At 31.9% G+C, this 18698-nt stretch overlaps 1 protein-coding gene across 2 annotated transcripts; it reads left to right on the forward strand.

Moving 5' to 3' along the window:
• The first annotated feature begins 5762 nt into the window (after window positions 1-5762).
• On the forward strand, window positions 5763-17563 carry LOC110029013 (pectinesterase 31). 2 transcript variants are annotated; one of them, XM_020731110.1, is made up of 7 exons: window positions 5763-5898; window positions 7127-7404; window positions 7514-7618; window positions 7710-7787; window positions 8160-8347; window positions 12886-13059; window positions 17253-17539. In XM_020731110.1, exons 2-7 carry the CDS (start codon window positions 7153-7155, stop codon window positions 17413-17415), a joined length of 960 nt encoding a protein of 319 aa, XP_020586769.1. In that variant the 5' UTR covers window positions 5763-5898; window positions 7127-7152; the 3' UTR covers window positions 17416-17539. The 2 variants fall into 2 exon arrangements, with proteins under 2 accessions (XP_020586769.1, XP_020586767.1); XM_020731108.1 differs by lacking the exon at window positions 5763-5898 and adding an exon at window positions 17546-17563 and having other exon boundaries at window positions 17253-17455.
• Window positions 17564-18698: the final 1135 nt, after the last annotated feature.

The raw sequence follows: 18698 nt of genomic DNA on the forward strand, positions 1-18698 counted from the left end.
CCCTAAACCCTAAACCCTAACCCTAAAAATGTCACTAATACTTATTAATGAAGTTGCTTAGTGAACAAATTGTATAAAAATGTTTATAGAAGTACAAAAATGTCATTTTTTATTTAAATGACATTTTTATTTAATCATTGTCTTCTTTGGATACTATTTATAGAAGTACAAAAATGTCATTTTTTATTTTAATGACATTTTTATTTAATCATTTATTTAAATGACATTTTCCTGAGTTTGTAGATCATAAATAGTTCTTTTTTATTTAATCATTGTCTTCTTTGGATATTATTTATAGAAGTACAAAAATGTCACTAATACTAATAAACTATATAATTACTCTTATGAACTCTACAAGAACTAACTATCCCATAGTTTTATCCTATCATTACTAACTCCCTCCTCAAAAATGATGTTGCCCTCAAGGTCGAGCAAGTAATAGAAAGAATGAGAAGGCACATTAGTGATGAAATTGACAACCTACAACTAAGGAGAGCAGCAACGATTTGTTCTTAATTCAATTTCTTGAATAAAGAAGACAGACAATTAGATATACAACATATCAAGAATAGCCCCACTCATTCATTGAACCCATCATAAGCTCCATAGTAACAAGTTGTTGAGGTATCCGTTAGGTAGATAACAAATATTATGATCCACATACTCAGGAAGCACTTGAGTCACATAACACTCTCATAATGGTATATGAGGACTCAGTGCTTAAACTCTATTTGCAGATAGATCCATATTGAAGTCCAAAAGGCTTCTTCTAAACCTCATGACCTTTATGAGTTTTGTCCTTGGATTCCATGAAAAGGAATTAAATAAACTCAGATGATTAATCCACAACAGAAGCAATAACTATCATGTTCGGATCTCAAATTACTGAATTGCGGTAAAGGAAGACGATGATTCGAGATTGAAACCCTAGAGGGGAGAACACAAACTAATTTCTTGCAGGGCTCTGAGAAGAACTAATAATTCTTGGTGTTTCATGAAGATTGGAGAAGATGCTTGTAGTACTATGGAAGATGATGATAGAAATAAGAGTAAATCAACAAGAGCAACAATTGATTCGAACTCATTTCTTGAACAGTTATATTCAACAATTAGAGGATGTTGACAACTCCAAAACATTGGTGGGAGAGGAATAGATAAGAGAAGGCCGAGTAAAATAAAAGACAATTCAAAGATAACAACTCTAGAAAATTAGGAGGGGAGAAGAACAAGAGAACTTACCATATATATTCTATTAATTCAGAGACTATTTATAGAAGTAACTAGTCTCATTAATTCTAATTAACTAATTAACCACACTAATTAACTTAATACAAGAACCATCTATCTCATATTATCCTATCGGACACACTTTTTTTTTTAATTTTATTCTTAGAGGGGAAGATTTTAAGAGATTTGACCCGCAACTGTGTTAAAGGCAATTTCATTATTTAATTAAGTGATATTAGACATTCAAATTATTGTAATAACTATGTTACTAAATATAGTAATTCTTAATAGAAATGCAAAGAGTAAAAAGAGAGATAAAATATAGAGGAAAAAAAAATAGAAGGCTTTAATGTTAAACGAAAAAAAATATTGAGTCTTGTTGAGAAGAAGCCTAAGGTTTGGGGTGTAAATGAGCTGAGCTTGAGCGAGTTTAGGCTCAACTCATATTTGACTCGTTATAAGGGAACAATCTCCGTGTTCAACTCATTTATATTTCAAGTGCAAAAAATTTGTTTATGTTTGACTCATTTGCTAGCTTATCTAGTCAAACTCCATTTGTTCACAAACAATAAGCCATTTTGACTGCCCTACTCATGCAGTCATGGTGTGTTAAGGGAAAGTATGAGCTGTAAATCTTATTATTCATATTAAAATATTTATTTAAGTAGAATTTAATATATTTTATATCTATTATCAATTAATAATTTTTATTTGATTATAAATCATTGTAACCTTGTAGTCTATTAAATTATTTTAAAATAACACTCATTAATTATATATATGTATATCTGTGTGTGTGTGTGTGTGTGTGTGTGTGTGTGTAATTATTTCAAGCTAAAACAAGTAAACACAATTAAACAAATCTTTATTCGTGTTTGATTTATTTATATATCGAGCGCAAAAAAATTATTTGTGTTCAACTCATTTGCTTAGTGAACAAATTGAACATGAGCTATTCAACAAGCTGAACACGAGTTGTTCATCAAAATAGCCCTACCTAATGTTAAGAATGGTAAAAACTTTTGTCCAATACTTTTCATAATTAATTAGACTTAAAAACTCCCTTATTTAAATCCTTAGATGTTATATTCAAGAAAAAAATTAAGGAATTCCAGGTTTTTTAATTAATAATTAATTGACTTAAAAACCTCTCTGATTAACAAAAATATTTTGGCCATGCCAAATCAAGTGCTTTGAAGATTTATTTATGCCCATAAAGAAATTAATTGAATAAAGGCAAAGTTATTAAATATTAATGAAAAACTAAATCTCAGCAGGTAATTGGATGTTTTTATTGGAAAGTATATGACCTTATTAAGGAGAAAGAAATTTCCTTTATGAGCGCTACAAAATCATATATATGAGTCAAAGTTGAGTTCTGAGATTACTTAAGAGCAAGTAATAGGTAAGTTTAGAGGAATTCATGTGAAGCACAAATGTGGCATCTTTATGATTAATTCTATTTTTTTTTGCTATATGATTATGATTATGATTATTTTACCTCGTGCAAGATATTTTGTTGTGTTTTACATGATAGATGTGTTGAGCATGCTTCAGGGAGCTAAAGAAGGCAAAATAGCTAAAGGAGACATATCACCCCCGTGCTAGAATGCGACACCCACATTGTCCTGTCTGTCATGAAGAGTATTGTTGATCCAAAACACGACACCCTCAAGCCAGAGGTGGTACCCCCAAGCAACCCTACATAAAAGGTAGCAACCTCGGGCTAGTAGGCAACATGTCCAAGTCGCCTCACAAAGAAGGCGTCACACCCAAGTCAAATAGTGGCATAAGCATGACTGGTTCTACAAGTTGACAATTTTAGCAGTTTTGAGGCAATGTTTGATGCATGGATTATATAAGTGCATGCATTGAAGCTCTGGAGACTCTTTTAGTTATGGAGGCTCCTTTTTCGTGTGCCCTCGGGTTTGATCCTTGTGTTTTTCTTATGAGAGAATTTCTTAGGGTTTTTTTTTTTGTGAAAGCTTGAAGAGTTAGAGAGGGTTATGTATTTGAGTTCTCGTATGAGGGAGATCACATGGAATGCTTGTGTTGAAAACTTCATTGCATTAAAGAAAGCCAACAAGTAAAAAAAGTACAAGAAATAATACTAGATAATCCTTACCCTGAATTGTTCCTCAATCCTATCATTAGCTAAATATCCTTACCCTGGTATGATTTTTGATGTTTCTCCTATCATGCATATTAGCTAAGTATTTTCATTCTCCTATGATTAAAATATATGAACGAATTAAATGGCGCTATATTTTCAAATGCTCTGTCTTTTACATAATAAGGTAGCGATGGAAGGGGCACCTAGGCACTTGAGCATGATGCCAAATTTTTGGATGCTATGTTTTTTGGTCGAATGGGGATCTTTTCCTACGCTTAGGCACTTGCTAGTGCACTCAGGTGCTTGAACTGCCTTGGCCAAATTGCTTCTTACACTTCAATTATTTTTGTATGCTAAAAAAATTCTACAAATACCCCATAAAAACATAAAAATAATAAAATAAAAGGTAAAAATAACATATCAGCATCACACATATTTTATACACATCACAACCTAACTAGACTTTGCTTGTTTGTTACTAGTTGTATTCACACATGAGCAAAGATGCGAAGCTTCAAATTTCTTAATTTTAAATGTAGGACCAACATCACAAACCAAAACTCTTACTCTTCATGGGCAGCTAGTATACAACTAAGTTGTATTAACTTTCTTTCTATTACTTGCTTCAAACACTATCTCAAAATCATCACTGATGTCCACGAGCTGAAAAAATTTTCTTAAACTTATCAATTTTTAAACTGAGAGCCAATTTTGTAAAGTCATCTCATTATATATTTAGTTCATTAATTACCCATCAATATATGAATTATAACCATTTGTACCTCTGCTACTGCTTTCAGATTATGAATGAATGCACTCAATCATTTTGTCATCACAGAACATGATCGCCTTCAAAATAACCGAAATGAATAAGACAAATTTAAACATTTAAATTTTCAAAACAATTTACGTAAATATATGAATTAAACATGGATTAAAATGTAATAACAGAATAACACACATACCTCTCAGTTATTACGTGTAGCTACAAAAAAAAACTAATAAATTTAAGAAGAATTAAAATAACTAAATTTATTTGAATACACCAAAAATGTGTCAAAGAAAAATAAAAAAATTTGAATAACATGACAAATAAACACAAAAAAATTTAGAAGGAGAGTAATTGTATGAAAACATGAGATCTAATTCCACAATAATTACCTAGTAATTGCACATAGGGTTCAATATTTATGATTATGATTGAGTCCACCTAATTACTCTTGCATAATATAAAACATGGTGTAAAAATTAATAAAAATAATTAGTAGATTTCAATTATTGATTTACAGATGCAATAACGTTTTCACACATGAAATGATGAATATATAGTGCACTAATCATAAGTAAATGTTTGATTAGTGTTTCACACAGAGAAGCATTGAAGCATGACCTTGCTCATGTTTGATTCAATAAATTGTGTGAAACCAAAATCTAATATCATACTTCATAGAGAAGGAATGGTCTTTGCCTTAATAAATATGTAGTAAAGTTTACAACACACCTCCTAAAATCAGTTGTAGATGCATACTACATAAGTTAAAATTTTTTTTTTAAAAAAAAGTGCTCCTGTAAAATGTATATGCATCTAGCTGTAGCTCGCAATAGGAAAAGAGTGGGTACACTCAACTGCATAACCATTACAACATGTTAGCTAGAATTTCTTATACTTCATCATAAAATTGTTCTATTTGTAGAATGTATCTCATACAAATTCAATGTGTCCAATTTTAAATATTCAAATTGGCATGCATTATCTCTTTCACTAGCTAATATTCACCATTTTTTCTAAGAATAAAAAAAAAAGTCGTGCCTTATAATTCAAGATTAAAATGGGCGATCAAATCACGAAGAACGACAATGCAAACAAGATAGGAGGCACAAGATGAGAACATGGGAATGAGATGAAATGTGAGAAGAACACACGCGAAACAATGTTGACGACAAGCGACAGGCCGGGAGATTCAGATGGATGAAACATACAGGAGGGAAACAAGGCCCAAACACCGTTACTTTGAGTGACTGTAATGAAGAATGAGTAAACTTAACTTCATTAAAATGTAAATTTGCGATTTTAGGTGTTTAGAATGTCATATTAAGGAGTTGTTTGGTTGTCGATTTTAAGAAGAATTTATATAAGATTTATGCTAAAACTTGCAAAGAAGATATTTGTAAATTCTATAGGTTCTTAATACCTATTTCATATCTATTTTGTCTTAAATTTGGGATTTAGTAAATTCAGTTGGAAGACTAATTTACGGGATTTCTATTAAATCATTAAATTTGTCAAAATACTCATCAGGATTTATTAAAATTTATTTATTATATAGCAAATAATTTGGAAGAATTGCCCTTCAACCTTCCATAAATTCGAATTTAAAGGATTTAAGTTCTATTTAAACTAACCCCAAATTATATCCTGCGCGCAAACCTCTCTCTCCCTCCCTATCTGGCCTGAAATCATCGCCAACTCATCCTTCTCTCGAGTCCTAAACCCTCGACTGGAGCTAGTTGGGAAGGCAACGACGGGATCGCGGCATACCAAGATCTCTGAAACTCCTGTATGACTGCCCTTTTCTCTCCATTTCTCACCTGACTAACCACGTCTCCGTAAATCCACCTTCCAACGAGATTTGCTAAATCCTTCAGGAAAAACGAAGCAGAAACGGGATTTAAGATCCTGTAGGTTTTAGCGTTTTGTTGTTTGGCAGGCTTTAGGTTATATCCTGCTCAATCCTGCTACCAAACAGCCCCTATGAAATCACTAGGTCAGCTACCTGCTAGGCTCAATCGTGAAGTAGTCCTTCCCGGCGAAGAGGAAGTTCTCCCATTCTCCGTGTTCCTCGTGCCCGGACCCACCCCGCTTTCTGCAACCGAATTTGCATCTATTCGTCCTAAATCCTCCTCAAATTCTACTACCAAACAGCTGCTAAATTTCCGTTAACCATCTACTGTACGTCGACCAAGAGCTTTAATTTACTGTTGCTTTCCACTGAGTACACCTTTCTATTAGCCTTTCTCTCAATGTAGTGATAGTTTAGAGTCAATACAGAGAAAACAAGACAACCCGTGGATTTCCAACTCCTACCTCTTTGGTTTCTTTGAACTTCCTCTCTTTAAGCAGATAACTCCTAATTTTACGTAAAATATGTACTCGTAGGTAACTTAAATAATGATTCTCCATGCCAATTGTATTGTTTGCTGGTGGGTCAAATCTGATAAAATTACCAAACAAGATCTGAAGAGCTCTCTAGTTTTATCGACTAAAAGATGCTTTTAAGGCTGCGTCATTTGGGAGTTATTGATTTTGATTATAATGGTTCGTGAGACACATCATCCTGGAAAAGGTAGTAACCAAAGATTTCAATAAAATAGAGATGGATGGGTTGCGAAAGTACTGGACTGGGGATTTGATATGATTGACCGTCTGCTCTAAACCTGGAGCGAGGCACAGGACAGAACACGAGAGGCACATCTGAATTATTGAAAGTGGCATGCAACTTTTCAAGTTTTATATGAATATTTTGTGGAATACATCAATATTTGCATATTTTTAGTTTGATGTTTCTCAATGTTTGGTTAATTATTTATTGTAATTTTTCAAATAAGATATCGCTTCTACATATCCGTCTTAAACTCCTTTTTATACATATTTTCTGCTTTGTGATAAGTAATGATCGTTACTATAGCTAGTGGCTAAGAAAAAAAGAAAGATAAATAACAAGTATTTATTTCAACCTCCATCTTTATAGAGCTTCTCAAGATTTAATATAATTTTTTTTTTGATAGTGAAAGGTAAAGCAAAGGAGGAAAAGATGACTTCAAGTCAAGTTCGAGTGATAAGAGTGTCCATGGATGGGAGCGGAGATTATGACAAGGTGCAGGAAGCAATTGATTCAGTCTCACTTTCTAATAGCATGAGGACAGTGATCCAGGTGTCTCCTGGGCTTTATAGGGGGCCTGTATATGTTCCTAAGACCAAGAACCTCATCACCCTTGCTGCCTATAACCCTGAGAGAACCATTATCTCCTGGCACAACACAGCCACATGCATTAACCATCACCAGGTTTGTAAGTACCAGCCTGTTGTCACTGTATAATTTGCTTTTTCTATCATGCCTTTACTTATAATTATGGATTTGTTATCTTTTCTACTTTAATTGATGAACCGATCAGGCATCCCGTGTGATCGGCACAGGAACATTTGGTTGTGGGAGCTTCATCATTGAAGGAGAGGATTTCATTGCTGAGAATATTACCTTTGAGAACTCAGCCCCTCAGGTTGATGTAATAATATCGATTTTGCTCTGGGATGAGTGCAACGCTTGCTTTTGAAGTTATTATTTTTTTCTTTTATGTTATGTTCTTACAGGGTTCTGGCCAAGCCGTTGCAGTCAGAGTTACAGCTGATCGGTGTGCATTCTATAATTGCAGGTTCCTTGGATGGCAGGTACATGCCATTTGGCAATCTCCTGCTGCTTGATCTGCATGTAATTTACTCTTGCAACTTTTAGTTTTTCTGTTCATTTTGTAACAAAAAATCAAAATGTATCCTGAAGCTGTAATCTAGATATAGTCCTTCACTTATATATATTAATTCAACAACAATGAAACCTATTTTAAACAATTTGGATAGTTATTGATATTGATTGTCTTGATTACAATGCTCTTAATTCTCATAAAAATTCCACTTTCCTCTTGGCAAGTTAATGGATATATTTTTTTTATGCAGAATAATTATTATATTAGTAAAGGTCATTTCAATGTAGTAAAGGTCATTTCGATGTTGGTGGAAGAATGTGACCCTTAAAAATGTTTGTAGGATACCTTGTATTTGCATTATGGCAAACATTATTTGCGAGATTGCTATATTGAAGGAAGTGTGGATTTCATTTTCGGGAATGCCACAGCACTTCTTGAACATTGTCACATCAATTGCAAATCTACGGGATTCATAACTGCTCAAAGTAGGAAATCCTCTCAAGAATCAACAGGTTACGTGTTTTTGAGGTATGGATGTGTTTGCCTTCTCTGTCCATTTGGTTTTTATGTGCTGGTAGTGCTGCTGATCATTTAGTACATCAGGTTTTAGGTGTCCAATTTCTCAGCATGTCTTAAGCTTCTCTTAAAGTTCTGTTTTTGGCTTGTTTTACTTACAAATCATGTGTAGATAGATCCCATGTGACCCTTTCATACTTTAGAAAATCTTTTTATTTGGGAAAAATGCTTCAGAACATCTTTTTATTAGTAGAATGTTAACAGCTGCAATTAAGCATCTCTGTGGAAAGCCAGTTGAACAATTCATAAGAGTTTTATTTTTCTCTTGAGAAGATAACTTGAGCAAAGTAGATATTTTAAAGAAATTGTATTCTCTGTGTTAGATCATATTCATATCTTTTTGTCTGCATTCATCCATCATAAACCAATTGTAGAAACTTCTTTTTTTGAGAAAAAAAAAGAAGAAAAATCATTGATTTTTCTCGCTTTAATGTAAGATTTTTCCAATCGATTAGCCCCAAAAATATTATCAAGGATGGTAACAATTTAACAATCCAAGTAGTTGTGCATGTACAGGCACATATTAAGTTTCATGAAACTAACCAAAATTAGTTCTTCGCCACTTTCATGAGCATTTCCTAAATAATTCAAAAAATAAAATAAAATAATCATCTGTTCATGTTTTTAAAAATGGCTCATTTGTTGTGGAGGGAAAAACAAGTTTTGAAACTAAACATAACATAAAAATAGCTTGGAACAAAATAGCATTTCAAAAAGAAAATATGTACTAAGAGTCTAAGAAGATTTTTATGGAGTGGATTAATGTATGAATTGGATATAAACCAAAAATAACATTGGCAATTGAGTAGTTGCAATTATTCCATTCCTTCTACATATTAATTTTATTATCCTGGGATTGAAAGAAAATTCTACAAAGACTGGAGGGTGCAGTTTCACGAAGAAAAAAATTAAACTTGTATGTTTGCAGGCAAGTAGATCTTAAATTTTGTTCTTATGTCAATAAAGTAAAAATCAATGCAAGTCTACCATTATTGGACATTAATGAAAAATGAACTCATCTAAATACAATTAATATTCCTTTAAAAGAGAAAACAAGGTAAAAAAAATTAAAGAATCTTAAAAGGAATACACTATATCGTGAATATATATTGGTTGTTGAGTAAAAATTGCTTAAAAGAATTAAAGTAAGAAAAACTACTATTTATTCTCGAGCATTGCCTCACCCAATTAATATTTGTAACTTAGTAGGGTGGGACATACTTAACCTACTTTATGCTCCATGTAGGGTTCCTCGCAAAAAAAATTACTAAACGTTGTTACAGACGAGAAAAGCTTGCTCTTAATACCTTAAAAGAGGGAAGCTATCATGACAGGTGTACAAAGAAACAAAAAAAAAACTGTTCTCAATAAATTATTGGAAGAGGGGATTACATTCAATTGTTGTATATCATTGTCCCATCGCTTGTTACACTTCCTCTTTGTATATCAGAGGCTCGTGAGATCAACAAACTCTCATTTTTTATGACAATAATTTTATAATTGATAATTTTATGAACTTACATTTAAAATGGTGTATCCCTCTTGATTTAATATCTCCCTCTTTATTATGTCGTGATCAAATAAAATAGTTAATATTTAGAACACAAACGATGCCCCAAAGTTAATTCATATGTAAAAATAAATAACAAAGCACATACTTTTCACCTTCTAATAATAGAAAAAAAATTAATAACATGAAAGGATAATATATTTATAGCAAAGTATTTATCAAATGTTTGGATCTAGTAATCCAAGTTTCTTCTTAGTTTACAAAGTAATCTTCTGCCAAAAGTTTTGTAAAAATATTAGCTATTTGAAATCCCAAGGCTTTAGTTTGACATCATGCACGCAACTACCTCTATTAGCCAACATCCAACTTTAAATTTTGTTTCTTCTATACACTTCAAGGAAGTTGCAATACCATTCTCATTGCTCATTAGTGAAAGGGTGCCCTTATACTTTCTTGAGTAGAGGAATTGTGAAAGTCACTTTCTTCTTTCATTTTTAAAAATTAGGTTTGCATGGATCCATGGGATCTTAATTAAGTAAACCCCATTTCCTCTACATGAAAGTAACTAAAGATTGCAATGTAATACATCATCCGCATAACTAAAAAACCGATCCTCTTGATATATTTGAGAGTTCTTTTTAGGGATTAATTAATCACAGGGTTTGCATTGTATTAAGCCTCTCCATGATGATGAAATTTATATGAAATTCATAAACGCTCCAGTCTAGGCTAATTAATAATTTGGGCACATTATAAAATGTTGAAATTTTCTTTTTTTAGGGGGCCAACTTTACAGATTTTTGTGTTATTTAGTTTGTTTGACAGAGTGAAGTGAGCTCTTGCATGTGGCTTACATTTTGGTTTGGCTTCTCCTTATGTTCCTGTTCAAGAGAGGGAATTTTGAAATTTGGAGTCAACTCAATCTCTTTGAAATGGGATACCTAAGGTTTTGAAAATTAATCCTCTAAACACTTCTGATGATATGAAATTTAGCGGTTGTCACGAGTTCTCCAACCATCTAAACACTCATAGTTAGAATGTTGGCCCCCAAAAAAATTAAAGTTGGATGTTGGCTAATAGAGGTTTTACTTGATTTAGCGGTTGTCCCATATTGGAGCTGTGAACTAATTTAGGTAAGCCATTTCAAAAAGCTCACTTCACTCTGTCAAATATATATTGATATGTAATTGATATGTAACTTGGGTTTTATGACTTCATAAGTAATGTCATAAGTATTGAATGACATTACCTTATGAAGGTTGGAGAACTCGTGACAACCGCTAAATTTCATATCATCATCATAAAATTACATTACTTTGGGTTTTATGACAGTTCTTTGAAGTCATCCGTTTGAATCTCAATATAACTCTTTTATGCAATCTAAAATCAAGAAAATAGTTAACACAAGGATTAAGTATTGACCTAGTCACTCTTTGGATATGGGAGGAACCATCCTTAGATAAAGAATTTCAATTCGAGGCTAAATTTCATAAACCAAAATAATTCAATTCGAGGCTAATTTTCATAAAACTCTCCATAAAATTCTGCAAGCATTACAAATTTTTTGTGTAATTGATATGTAACTTGAGTTTTATGACTTCATAAGTAATGTCATAAGTATTGAATGACATTACTTATGAAAGTTGGAGAACTCGTGACAACCGCTAAATTTCATATCATCGTCATAAAATTACATTACTTTGGGTTTTATGACAGTTCTTTGAAGTCATCCGTTTGAATCTCAATATAACTCTTTTATGCAATCCTAAAATCAAGAAAATAGTTAGCACAAGGATTAAGTATTGACCTAGTCACTCTTTGGATATGGGAGGGACCATCCTTAGAGAAAGAACTGTCATTCAATTACTGGGCATGGATGTTAGCTCTAACATTCTTTGTTATTTATGGGATCTATTTTAGATTTGCTACTTTTCATGTTATATGTAGCCTAATTTGTTCTCATAAAACCCAAAGTACATGAGATGCTGTTTTTGTTTGAGTAGGAAGTAGTTTACTCAGAATTTACTCAATCCCAAGTAGTCTATACTTGCTTTATGGCCCATTGTTATGGAGAGTTTTATGGAGCAATTGTGGATAGGCTAATAAGATCCCCTTGCAAAAATTTGTTAGTTATTCTTTCATTAAGGATGACTTCAAACGGAATGAAACTCTGTTTTTGAATATGCTTTTCACATGTTTTCTTAATTAAAATTTTTTAACATGTTAGAATATAATCAACTATTTTATAATGCTTGGATATCACTTGCACTTGCTGATCATCTTCATTATGGTGTTGTTTAGTCGACAACAGTAGAGAGCATTGCATTTCTTTTCCAGCAGTTTTGAGAATATATTGTGGTGGGAAGAAAAATAAACACATTGTAAAATTACAATGCCTATGAAATTCATTATCTAGGTTTATATTAATGTATTTGGAATTCATTGGAATTGGTGATTCCAAATGCATCACTTTTTGTAAAGTGTTGCCATTGTCTATGCGGCGCACCCGACTGCAGTTGTCAATGCTTGCCATGCCACCCAACAACCGCCACCCTCAACTGTACCGCAACTGCAAATTGTTGGATCCGCTGCCCGCCGCCACTGCCATTGACGGATATATTTTATTTAGAATTCATTTTTTCAAATCAAAGGAGCAAATGTGAAGTCCTATATTTATTTTACATTGAACTAAACGACTCCAAAGTATTTCAAATAGAATACATTACTTTTACCCAACTTTCCTTTTTCACCAGACCAAACAGTCCTAAGATATTGTGTCATTCCATGTGCATTCTAAAGCCGTTGGTAAAATGGTTCAAATTTCTAATTAAATCTTCATTTCTTTTGAGTTTCAGAATGTATCCTCTATTTTTTCAAAAAACATTGCATGTTGTTCTGCTGTAATAGCTTGCTAATGTTTTTTAATTACCAATTCCTGCATTTATTTTGTTTTCCAATTAGCGATCCATCTATAATCCAGGTGTGTTATAACCGGCAATGGTGGCGTGTCATATGCATATCTTGGGCGACCATGGGGTCCGTTTGCAAGGGTTATTTTTGCATACACCTGGATGGATGCGTGCATAAGACCTACTGGGTGGAACAACTGGGATAAGCCCGAAAATGAGAGGAGTGCCTGCTTTTATGAATACAGGTAATTTTGCTGTGAGGAATGATAAGTTGGCTTGCATTTCATGCCTCTAATCTCATTAGTGAGTTCACTTCATGATAGTCTCAGCTCAGGTTTGGATAAATTTTTTGAAGAAAATGAAACTACAATTTGATGTTCGTTTCATAAGAAACTAGCTAGAGTTCACAGATCTAATAATTTTGATTATGGATCAATGTGGCAACTATACCTCAATGCTAATTTGGGAATTTTTTGTTTATCCTTTTTTTCTTTTAATCTGTTACCGATTGCTTTGTTTATGAGTAATAAGCCTGTATGAATGATTTTGTTTTTGCTTGACCGTGTATTTTGGTTGCATGCTCAAGCGTGCATGACCATGCTTACCATATCCATTCATGATTGAATGATATTGGCATGTTCCTTTAGTCTTTGGTCATGAGTTTGTATTGTGTTTGTTCTTATTTTTATATAAATTGATTATTATCATTAGAATTAGCTGTCAAAATATGTCCACATAGTTTAAATATTTTTTCAAACATATTGTGTAAGTGTAATTAAGGATGTTTTAGTCAAGCATTTAATAGCTAATAAAATTCTTTTTGTTAGGCTAACTTTTGAGTGTTGAGACTATAAAATTAGCGCTAGCCTTGTGTGAAGGAGAGGATATGATGAATTGAGATTTGATATTCCCTTCGGCCTCTCTTCTCAAATCAAGTGTCTTCTAGCTCCCAGGAGTCTGTGCTGAATGTGCCCTTACTGCTTTGTGCCAGCCCACCTTGTGTTTTCTTGCTTTGTGCCAGTCTCATATTGATCTACTATTCTAAACTCAACTTACTGGGCTTTTATTTCAAGTGATTTAATCAGTCAAGCTCAACCAAAAGAATAAATAAAAAAATTGTCGGCTTCATTAATTTAATTAGTCGGTCAATATTTCAACCAAGTTAATCTATTGCAGTGGAGTGCTTGAAAAACTTGAAGCTTTCAGAGATATCTTCCAGGGTTAATCATGTTCTTAAGGATGGAAAAATAAAATCTGTTATTATTATTATTATTAGTATTATTTTGGTTGTAGTGTCGTTCTTCCCATTTGTTTCTATTCTTTGGGATATATTTCCCAATTCATCACATCTCCAAGATGAAATTTGCATTAAGGTAGTATGATTATAGAGATGAACAAATAATCTCAACCTGTATGAAATGTTTTTCTAACCTATTTATTGGCAATTGAATGTACTTGAATATACAATTCAAGCTTTATTAGCTGTCAAATAAGTTATTGTGAGTATTAAGATTACATAAAAAGGCGATTAGATCCTAATCATATCATATTATTGACAGCCTATTTAACTCTTGGAAATACTCACTTTATGAAAATAAACGCAAATTTTTTTTTTTAATTAGCCAGTTAAGGGAATACCGTAAGATTCAAATTATTTGAGTTAATGTTCTTTAAGATTTAGAATATTTAGATGACATCGGATTTTACTAATTTGCATAAACTTTCAATCCAAATTTTTGTTCGAGATTCTATTCGTTAATCATAATACACAATCATACTTTGTCTTGTATTGATAGCTTTGAAGAAGGTGGTGTAATTTTCTTGACAAGAAGATGAATGAAGTCTTCTAGAATGTAAAGTCCTTGACAAGAAGATGAATGAAGTCTTCTAGTGGAACGTCTTGTAGAAGATTCACATTTGATTTAGGAAATCTATGTTTTTATTTTATTTTTCTTTTTTTCTCTTTTCCTTTTTTTAGATTTTTTTTTTAAAGGGGAGGTTTAGACAAGGTTGGGTAGAATAGGATTTTAATAATTTTAATTTTGAAGTTTTTTTTAGTTTATTAAACTAAATAAAGGTTTTGGAGATAAGATTGGTATTGGGTTAGACAAGGTTTGGTAGAATATGATTATAAATAATTTTAATTTTGAAGATTTGTTTTTAGTTTTTTGAAATAAATCAAGGTTTAGGCGATCAGATTGGTATTGATTGGAAGAATTTTAATCAGGTAAATTATGATTAGTCAGATTTTTGGAGAGCTATTGGTTGTGATAGAGGGATGATGAGAGGAAAATTAAGGGATCTTGATGACTTCATTTTTCATTATGAACAATAGTTTTGTTATTCCGTTAAAACCCTGGAAAAAGTGGAAGTGTTTCAATTTTTTTGGGAAACAACAACAACGACGACGAAAACAACAAGCCTTTATCTCACTAAGTAGGGTAAGCTACATGAATCATTTTTCTCCATTGTGTCATATTGAGTGGCATATTTTCATTTAATTCTAATAAATTAGGATAATTTTTTATATACCCAAGTCTTTTTACTCTACCTTTCTTAGCATAAGTTGAATCTAAAAGATCTACTCTCCTAATTGAATCATTAGATGGTCGTCATTTAATGTGACCAAATTATCTAAGACGAATCTCTCTAATCTTGTCTGACACTGGAGCTACACCAACCCTTTTACGGATACAATCTTTTCACATTTTGCTTCTAATTTTTTGGGAAAATATAAAAAAAATTAGTGGAACTTGTTTTCAATGTAATTCTACTTATTGAATGATTTGAAATCATAGTTTTAATACAAAATGGATTCAAGACAGCCTTGAAAGAATAAAAAGATATAAGGTTGAAAAGATGAAATTTGAATTAATAAGATAAAGATGTCTCACCAAACAAAATTGCCTCTCCTTAACATCCTCACACCTGTTCAAGTATTAAAATTTTGAAATATATTAAGGCTTTCTTATACACAATAATAAGTGAATTCATGCTATGAACAATCTCTTATGTCTCAAAATTTTCTAATTAATAAATGAATGTACCACCACAAAATAATGACGCATACTAGAATAGCTATAGAAAGGATACTAGGTCTAAGAACATAAAATGACTCACATATTCATGACAAAATCAAAATTTAGAAATGTTACCTTACTCATAAGTTTGATTCTTCTACATTACCACAATCAATATTTTTTTCTTAAATATTGGTATCAAAATGTTTATTCTTTAACCATTTGGCGTCTCAATATTAAAAATTTCTTATTGTGGCTTTGTTTAACCAAAGCACAACATTTTTTCACTTTGTGCTCAAAATCTCAGTAGATTTTTATCTTGATTTGAAGTTTTAAGTTCATGTATCTTATTAAGAGCTAACTCTAATTTTGTTGATCAATCTATAATACTAATTATTATAGATGGAGAATCTATGACATACGTAGTGAATGTGAGGTGGCTAAAGTAGAGCAGCAATTTGGAGTACTATATATTATGGGGCTATTTGTGATTTTTTTTTTTGTTTTTTGTTTTTGTTTTCTTATTTTTATTTTATTTTGACTATGTGTTGTTGAAATAAATTTTTTTTTTGGCAGATTCAGTTTTTTAAGAAACACACAACACACCTAAAAATCTTTTTTAAGTGTTTTTAAAGAGAAAATTAAAACATATAAAAGATACACTAAAATAAATATATTTTTGAAAGAAAAATAAAAATAAAACCAAAAACACTATGAAAATGATCCCGAACCAGCCCTAAGGGAATATTGTTGAGATTTAAGAGTAAGTTTTATTTTTTTGGAATTTGCATTTGGCAATAAGTTAATCATTGATAAACAAATTGGGTGGCAAATTGGAATGTTAAGATGAATGTGTGACAAAACTTAAAAGAATATATTGAGAATCGATTATAATAGAGGGACGGTCAGTCTAGCATATATTGATGGTAAGGTAGTGAAAATTAAATTTTGAGTGAGTTGGGTATTTACAATGATGGATAGAGGATACAACAATAAACGAGGTAGATATAATTTATGTAGTAAGGTTCGGAAGAAAATGGGATAGATAAGGGGTAATTTTATTCGAAGCCGTGCAAAAGTATTTGAGAAATATAAGTTTAACATTTCCTGTAACTTTTGACAGGCACAAACGGAGAATGAGGTTTCTTATGAGTCAACTAAAGTAGGAATTGATCCCCATAATTTTATGGATTTTATTTATTTGAGTTAAATTTTGAGTGATATCATATGTCTCTGCAATTTGCTAGAATCATTTTCTTGGAATGTTATAAAATTGAATTTGGTCACTTTCTTTCTACTAGGTTACTTGGTTTAATTTTGGCTTTTTTTTGAGGAATCATGCGCTAGAAGTGCTTGTATTTTATGGGGCTATGTTGATATTGATAACTTGCTTAAATTAACTAACCACAATTTTATAGGTGCTCTGGGCCGGGAAGCTTTCTTTCAAACCGAGTAACATGGTCAAGAGAGTTGTTGGATGAGGAGGCTGAACAATTTCTTGCGCACTCTTTTATTGATCCAGATCCTGAAATGCAATGGCTAGCACAAAGAATGGCAGTGAGAATACCATTTTCAGTTTAAGTATCATTTTCTTGGTCGCTTGTTTGGTTTTCATCCAAAGGTGCGCTGAGGCAATGCCAAGCATTTCTTTTTATTAATAAACTGCAAGTTTTAATTTATTAGAATTAAATGAAATTATGACACTCAATAGGACGCAATGGAGAAAAAAATGGAGAAAAAGGATGGAGAAAAAGGATTCATGTAGTCGACCCTACTTAGTGGGATAAAGGTTTGTTGCTGCTGCTGTTGTTGTTGTATTAATAACCTGCAAGTGGAGATTTAAGCTTATTAACCTGAAAATTCAAACTACAGTCGAGGAACTTTGCAAGTATGATCTGATGAATTATTCACATTCATTGTTGTTATATGGAAGCACGTGTTACTTTTAATAATTTGTTTGAAATAGTCGTGCAAGTTTTGCGAGATTGTCTTCTGTCACACTTTACCCTCCCGACAACAGCAGGTCAAATAAATGAATATGGGTAGGTTGGTACCTAGGGTTGAGAATTTAGCTCTAAGATCATCAATTGCTCGAAAATTGATTTGAATTTTGATTCGGATTGAAATCAAATCAGAATAAGTGACCTGAGCGATAAGCCGAAACTATGGATCAAATTTTTTTCAATCCTATTTCAAGCCATACGTGGATCGCCTCAAACTGGGTGCACTTGAAGTTGTTTTTATTTATAAAAATTATATAGATATAATTTATTTGTTTATTAAAATGATTAAAAATAAAATATAGAAATTTATAAAATTCTTCTAATTATTTTTATGGGGTGGAAAAAATAAGGTATAAATTTTAGGACTTTTAATTACGATTATTTCTCTCCTAATTGAATTTTTGTTTTCGAGGTTCACTTTTTTCGTAATAAGTTAAAATAGATAAGAAAGTTATATCCCATACCTTTTTTTTTGTCTTTTCAAGGTCGTTTTTTTTTGCTCTAGGCCTTCATTTTACTTTCAGAAATAGGATTTTTTTTTCTCAAATGTTTATCATCAAAGTTCCTTAATATAGTTAAACTATTTGTACCTCAATCTGATTTTATGGATTCCGATTGTTATCAATGTCATTTTTTGAGTATTGATACATAAAAAGTACTTTGTGCATCAGATATATCTACTGGTAATTGCATTTTTGTTATCAATTTTATCAATTATTTTAAATGTCCTTGTTTATTTTGGATTTAGTTTCTCCTAGGCCAAATATGAATATATCTTTCACTATTCTAATTATGAAGGATATAAATTCGCTCATTTTAAATTCACACATTTCTATGTTTTGGGTCGTAATAACCCCGTAT

This window comes from Phalaenopsis equestris, unplaced genomic scaffold (assembly GCF_001263595.1).
Source record: "Phalaenopsis equestris unplaced genomic scaffold, ASM126359v1 Scaffold000540, whole genome shotgun sequence".
Classification (NCBI taxonomy): Eukaryota; Viridiplantae; Streptophyta; class Magnoliopsida; order Asparagales; family Orchidaceae; genus Phalaenopsis; species Phalaenopsis equestris.

Bases quoted from the DNA above. Each gene is read 5' to 3' on its own strand.
- LOC110029013 (XM_020731110.1), top strand. From the start codon at position 7,153: ATGACTTCAAGTCAAGTTCGAGTGATAAGAGTGTCCATGGATGGGAGC. The intron at 7,619-7,709 runs GTTGATGTAATA...ATGTTCTTACAG, and splicing joins TTGAGAACTCAGCCCCTCAG to GGTTCTGGCCAAGCCGTTGC. The intron at 7,788-8,159 runs GTACATGCCATT...AAATGTTTGTAG, and splicing joins GCAGGTTCCTTGGATGGCAG to GATACCTTGTATTTGCATTA.